The following is a 6,854-nucleotide window of genomic DNA, read 5'->3' as shown; positions in this document are numbered from 1 at the left end:
TTTTGTTGTATTGTACACACATATAAAAACAGCCTTGTTGTACTGAACAAGAAGGTCAGATTTGCACGTGAATGTCTCGTGATTTACAATAACATTGCCTGTGATAGACTCAACATAAATATTATTTGTTATCTTAGTTCAATAAGCTTTGAAACCATAGTTTATAATTAATATTTGCTCGACCACCATGCGAATTATTCTACTTTGATACGCTTTTTTGTTTATGAAGCAACTTTCTTCCCACATGCTGCTGTGCTTGATTTCTCCTCACCTTGAATTCCTTCAACCAATCATTCAAATGGCCATAACTTAACATGGACTAATACTTCAATTTGATCAAACAGTTGTGTTTTTTTCGACCAATTCTAATTCTGTCGTAAACTTCATGCTTAACGGGAAGTTTACGAGAAATCCTCCATGTAATTACGAGTTAATTATTGAATCAATTATGCACGAACAGATATTTAACATGTGACTGTGTCCTTGCTTAGCTGACTGATCAGGCCAGCCAGGTTACCGTTGTCCAGTCTTAGCTACCCAGTCCCATGACCACGCAGGAATAGAGAAACGTATGCGATCATAAATAGAAAATATAGATGGCTTGAAGAATGAACAAGTTAAGGGCTAAAGTTGTAGAATCGTTGCTTATTCTCGAATAATATGGATATGAACAGCTCAATTAACTAATTTAAAAGATATTGCATGCTGATGAATTCTCATAATTTTAGTGATTTTAAGTGTATTAATTAATTAACTCGAAGTTGTGTTGTGATTTTCACTTATTTTCTGGTAAATGATTTGTGAACCACATTTATCTCATGTAAAATATCCAGCCAGCATGAATGAGACCTGAAAAACAAATGTGGAATCTTCTACTTTTAAAGTTGATAGATGATTCAGCTTGTGATTCTAGGGAAGATTTTTCTAGAGGAAAGAACGGGAGCAATGTGCCAGTGGCAACATGTCATCAGGAAATAAATTTGTGAACCTTGAACCTCCCAGTTTTTCTCCTTTTCTTTTACCCATGCTGTTGCTGGGTGGGACTCCTGCGAGAGTCAGTTCTGTTCATCAAGGATGAGCATGGCCCTAATCTTCTTTGCAGTGGCCTAAGGCCTTTGTGTCTTCAAGCTACGCAAAGAGCAAGGCCAGCTTGAGAACTTATTGCTTTTGCTGTAAGGCCTTTGGAGGCTTAATAGTACTTGTACTGTTTGTTACTTGCAGCTTTTAATTTTATTTTTCTTAATTTACTAGGAGCTTAGTGCTATCCATTCCTAACACAAAATAATTTTCAAAATTCCACGAAAACAATAATTTTCTTATTTTACTAGAAGTGGCACAGGTCTGATCTGAAGCTGTCGAAAGCTGGTGAGAAAATATCGATGCTTAATAGCAGTTTCTTCACTTTTTCTCTGCAATCATCAATATCGAGAACCCACGTTCACTTGACATTTCTTTAAAAGCAAGCATCATGAGTCAGTTTTTCTGCAGAAAAATACTTCTAAAATGCCGTGCCCAGAGCGTGTCTGAATATTCAACTACTTCCGCAAGAATGTGAAGACTTTAGAATGCTTCATGGCAGTTTCATTTCATTTATCGATTCTTTTCTATAAGTTTATCGTTACTGAAGGAGCTTACACGTGCGGTCAAAAGATTCCAGCTAAGTTCATCTTCACACATGATTTTCTATTCCACCAAAGTGGTCAGATGTAATACTGCAGTTACAAAATTTACATAAAAACTAAAATATATGCATCTATGTACAGTTTTCATTCCTCCCTGGGGATCCATCGGCTCCACCAGAGGCTCTTCCTTCGTCTGTTAAGCTCGTCCACGCTCTCGTTCACTGTTTTCATAATCTTCCTTTGGAGCCGGAGTACTGACGCAAGAGCATTCCTTTGAGGGCTTGCCTTCTTTTTAGGCTCTTGTCTTTCCTGAACATAAAGAATAGAAACAGTCAGAGATTCCTCTGTGAACGATATTGTTAAAAATAATTTTTAATATAGTTCAAAAACAGACTCTCAGATCTTGAAGTTGAGCTTCTGTGAAGCCACCCTCCTTCTCTGTTCCAGATTTTGCCATTAGCTGAATAACCCATTCGGCAGCTTCTCCATAATCCTGTTGTGTTGCTCGAAACAATTGCAGCCTGAGATTCTGCATGAAGGACAAAACTAATAGTCCTTCCCTATCGAAGTAAGGGTTAGCTAAAGCTCCCTTTGCACTTATTCTTTGTCCTGCTTTATATCGAACCATTGAAGTTAGAAGCTCCCATCCTATCCCACCATCTAAATCCAATAACTCAAAACCCTTTCGAAGGTCAGAGCTGGCACGTGGCTCTACGCTTTTCCTCCATGCATTTAAGTCATAATCACATCGTTTTAATTGACGGTTAAACTGTATGAGTGCACTATCAGATCGTAGTCCTGAAAAGGCCTGTAAGAAGAGGTGTTAAAAGTTGAATACAACTAAAAACTTCCATCACAAGAAGTAGTCAAAACTAGCAATCTGTTTAGACTCAGGTAACAACATGAAGAAGCACGTTGCTATTTTAAGAGCTAATAATGCCTAAAGACAGTTTCTCATATCCAGTGTGTGACTAGCTGAATGTTTGAATTTTCAAGTACTTCGTTCTACTTTGATCAATTGAAAATGGCATGTGACCTAATCACTCATGTTTGGTGGTACATTTTATCAATTTATTTGACCTTCAATGCAACTAAAATCTTAATTTATAAACCAGAACATTTCAAACAGTTTCTTGATGTGATAATTTGAGTGGTAAATCAATGAAAATGCTAACCTAGATGCATAATTTATTTCCCTGAATGCATTTACTGTATTTCATTCCCCCTCCCCTCCACAACTCCCCATTATTTACGATACTGGTACTCCTATTGCAAAATGTTTCTGGGCATGAATCAGTAGATAGTACCCTCAAGCATTAAAGAAAAGGATTCCTCGCTGCTGTTGTTGATATACAGAAGGATTTAATAATTTTTGTCCATTCTTGAACTGCTTATATGAAAGTCACTACAGAATGTCTGTAAGTGTGAACAGATGCATGGCAGACAAAGTATTCAGCGCTTGAACACGGTAACCATAGCTGCTCAGTGATTTTCACTCACCATTTGCAGGAAGATTAAACCAGTGCTGTAAATATCAAATCTATCTGGCAAGTTCATCTGTTTGTCAAAAGAATCAGAAGGAAGATTATTTCGTTGAGGGAGAATGCCAGGCTCATGATAATTATACTAGGAGATATTGCGGTTGGTATTTGCACCTGCCAAAGCACTGGGGATAGTGCAGTTGCCACAGGAGCTGAGGGCGCAGATGGAGTTTGTGTGCTCATGATATATTGCTCTGGCGCTGCATATCTGAGATGGGATGGATTGTGAATACAATATGATAATCGGGAAAGAAATTAGGAAAAAGAAACCAAGTAAAGAAAATGTATGCCGTGTCTCTACTACAATCATGGATATAAAAAATGATGTAAAATTGAAGGGCCATCTGATTGTCAAAAATTTAGTTAGCAATGCCTGTTTCCTATTTGTGAAGTGCCATGGTGATCGACATAAAGTAAATAAAGGAATTCAAATGCTATATAAACAGGCTAAATGCTACATAAACGTGCTAAGAAAAGGAAAGCTCCTTTTGGAGATCTGAAGAATGAATCCCAGAACTATGAACTCGATGACAAGCATGATTCAAACTTAAATGATTGCATCACATGAGTCTCAGTACTAATTTCAGTTACTCGTGAAGAAGTTGGGGGTTCAACCTGTCATATAGTTAGTTATCTTCAATAAAATTGTCACCATAATCTTTTATAGTTGTTGTTGCGTTGTGAGAAAGAAAGTACCTTGGGTCCAAAAGAAATTCCTTTGGAATATAATTGATTCCCACTCGCAAATCTGCTGCTGCTCCAAGATCAATGATCTTGAATGTACAAGATCCTGCTCCAGTTTTACATGAAAACATGAAAAATTTGATCTTAGATTGACTTTAACTTTTATGTTAGAAGAAATCTCGATGTCATTACCTTCAGAGAAAATAATATTCTGTGGTTTAATATCCCTATGCACAATTCCTGTCGAGTGAAGGCCATCCAGCGCAAATAAAAGTTGTCTCATGATAGTTTGAATGATTCTGTTTTCCCTCTCCAGCCCCCGAGGCAAGTCCTGTACCTCTTTGACTATCATTGTCTCTACCTGAACATTAGGTAATATTACTAAAACTGGCACTGGTAATTTGAATAAACCAAGGTTTAATCTTGAAGCAACTTTATAGAACCAATTAAGTCCAAACCAGCTATATCTACAAAATCAGTTGGGAATAGAAACAAAATGACATATTTTCTATTTCAGAATGAGAAGTACAGATGAATTAGACCGTTCAGTTGTGATACTACATCAACAATAGAAAAACCTAATATTTATCACCAATTAAAGACTGAAAGTTGTTGCTCAGAAGGAAGGATCAACCTTTTCACTTAAGCTAATTGATTATACAAAGTTCTCAAACACGGGATTCAGATGTATAAGTTATTGAATCTAAGTAATGAGTATTATTATAAAGAAGGAAACAGAGAGAATGTACCAACATTGTAGGGGAACTCTTTGCTCTGCATCAAATCATAAAGTGTGGCCTCCCCTTCATACCGCCATATGAGCCAATATTCAGCTCCTTTCTTTGAAGAATTCTGAGATTAGTTCCATTTTAGCAATTCAAGTCACCAGAAAAGGAACAGAATACAAAAGGGTGTGAGCTATCAGATTGATTTGCTCAATTCTTGAGATAAAAATACCCTTAATTTATATGGTAGTACTAGTCATTATAGATCAACACCTCAAGAAATCCATGCACAAAATCAGCACAGCTGTTTGCACAAGCTCTTCGAACTCGTTCATTCATCCAAATTTCCACTGCCCCGTATTCAGTAGCCTTTTTCAATACTAAGTCACCTTCCTTCTGATACGGCACCTAAAAACCACAAATTAATGTACTGTATTAAGTTCCTCAAGGCATTCTTAGTCAATGAAAGCTAAGAAGCATGTGCATCACTCATAAATCATTACCAGAACATCGAAAACACCAAAAGAATTAACTGATTAGTTTTCCTTTTTAATCATCCGGCCATCCCATGAAATGATCAGTGAGAATATCTTCCAAAAACATCTGATGTTGAAGAGCATTTAAAGGTATGAATCTATTAGCTTAAGCAGGACAGCTAATAAAGAAAGTGCAGCGATTGGTAAAATTAATGTCATGAATTAACTGTGAAATATCGAACCAATTCAACTTTAGTCATGTACCTAAAAAGACACAATGATGCAATTGATTCAAGAGTCATTTTCTGGAAGAACCAGTTCAAAGAAAGTTTCTGACAACAAAAAATAATTTCATCAAACATTTTATACCTTGGAAGAAGGCTTCTTCGTCAATGAAGCTCTATAAACCACTCCAAAAGCTCCCTCGCCCAACTTCTTCCCCAAAACAAAGTCATCCTGTAACCAAAAACCAAACCCCATAACCACAAGTTATATGCAATCAAGAGCCACAAAAACAATCCAGCCAAGAGAAACAATAAAACCAATCACAACTTACACTAACCTTCTTAAAAGTGGGCCTAAACAATCTCTCAACAAAAGCAAGAAAAAACATGTCAAAGAACCCAGGAGCCACACCGGGAGTGGCCCAGAGGTAAGACAAAGTACCCAAAGCCAAAGCAGCGCCAGGAACAGTAAGCGTCAACCCACTGGGCTTTGGCAAAGTGCTTCTATATATTATATCACCACACTCCATCACTGTACATGGTAGCCCTACTCCTACACCCAAAAAGAGATTGTGAACTGCATCGAAGAACTCACCTCCTGATGATGCAACAACTGCAAGTGTTTTGGGGTGTAAGGTGGCTATGGATGTTCTTGAAGAGGGATTGAGATTGAGCTTTCTTCCAAGAAATGGAGATGGGGGTTTTGGTCTGTGAGTGCTGTGGAGTTTGATAGGTATTGCACCTCCTGATGTCACAGTGGCCATGACTGCAGAAAAAAGGTTTTACTTGAATCTCCGCTTCAAGTGTCAAGTCACTGGTTTCTCTTGAATCCGCTTCGAGTTTAGACCTCTAGTTTTTCTCTCTTTCTTTCTTCATCATTTCTTCCTTTGATATTTTTGGCTTGGTTATACAGTGACAGTTATGGCAGGTATTTTGTGTGGATAGCAGTACTGATGGCTTGAGGGGATGGAAGAGGAAGAAAAGCAATGGACACCACAGATGACACGTAGATACTTGTAAACATGATTGGGCTGGGCTTCTGCTTATCCACATGGCATTTGCTAGGTGGTATGCATGCGTGATCTTGCCTGTAACAAATATTGACTACTTTATTTATTTTTTCTTTTTTTGAAAAAAAAAGGCATAAAATGAAGGGAAAATCTTAATTGTTTTTTATTATTTCTTTAAACTCCTCCCCTCTCTTCTTTTCATTCCATATAAAATACAAAATGACATGTCAAGATGCCATTTTTCATTGAAATACAACATGAAGAAAAAAATACACTGTTCAAAATATTATATTGACAATTTGACTGGTTTTTGCCATTGAAATTGCCCCAAGAGGCACGTACATGATGTTGTACCGTGAGCACGCTTGATGTCAACAAGACACGTTTTCCAGAAAAAGCCCAAGGAAAAAAGATTCAGCCTAGGTATACACAGTGACCGATGGAACCCCAGGCCCATGTTCGAAGCCCAAAGCAAGAATCGGTTTAAGGCATTATTACTAGTCGGTTTATCGAATCCTTGGCAGAGATGCATGATTGAATTTCACGGTGCGTTGGTTGGTATAATTGAGCTT

General features: G+C 37.5%; 1 protein-coding gene across 1 annotated transcript; it reads right to left on the bottom strand.

Annotated features, from left to right (window-relative positions):
* Positions 1-1,556: 1,556 nt before the first annotated feature.
* On the bottom strand, positions 1,557-6,244 carry LOC133705702 (serine/threonine-protein kinase STN7, chloroplastic-like). The gene is made up of 10 exons (XM_062131055.1): positions 5,611-6,244; positions 5,418-5,504; positions 4,846-4,980; positions 4,601-4,699; positions 4,040-4,208; positions 3,860-3,953; positions 3,278-3,371; positions 3,123-3,179; positions 2,017-2,430; positions 1,557-1,931 (listed from the first exon to the last, which is right to left on the bottom strand). The coding sequence occupies exons 1-10, from the start codon at positions 6,034-6,036 to the stop codon at positions 1,767-1,769; spliced, it is 1,740 nt and encodes a 579-aa protein (XP_061987039.1). The 5' UTR covers positions 6,037-6,244; the 3' UTR covers positions 1,557-1,766.
* Between the last annotated feature and the right edge of the window lie 610 nt (positions 6,245-6,854).

The sequence above is a fragment of the Populus nigra genome, chromosome 10, assembly GCF_951802175.1.
Source record: "Populus nigra chromosome 10, ddPopNigr1.1, whole genome shotgun sequence".
Taxonomy (NCBI): domain Eukaryota; kingdom Viridiplantae; phylum Streptophyta; class Magnoliopsida; order Malpighiales; family Salicaceae; genus Populus; species Populus nigra.
The sequence above is the reverse complement of the archived record's forward strand: the minus strand, read 5'-3'. Positions and strand labels throughout refer to the sequence as shown.

Coding starts and splice junctions, on each gene's coding strand:
- LOC133705702 (XM_062131055.1), bottom strand. CDS start 6,036: ATGGCCACTGTGACATCAGGAGGTGCAATACCTATCAAACTCCACAGC. Junction 2,431..3,122: donor GTTTAATCTTCCTGCAAATG/GTGAGTGAAAAT, acceptor CTCTTCTTACAG/GCCTTTTCAGGACTACGATC. Junction 1,932..2,016: donor CTCAACTTCAAGATCTGAGA/GTCTGTTTTTGA, acceptor CTTTATGTTCAG/GAAAGACAAGAGCCTAAAAA.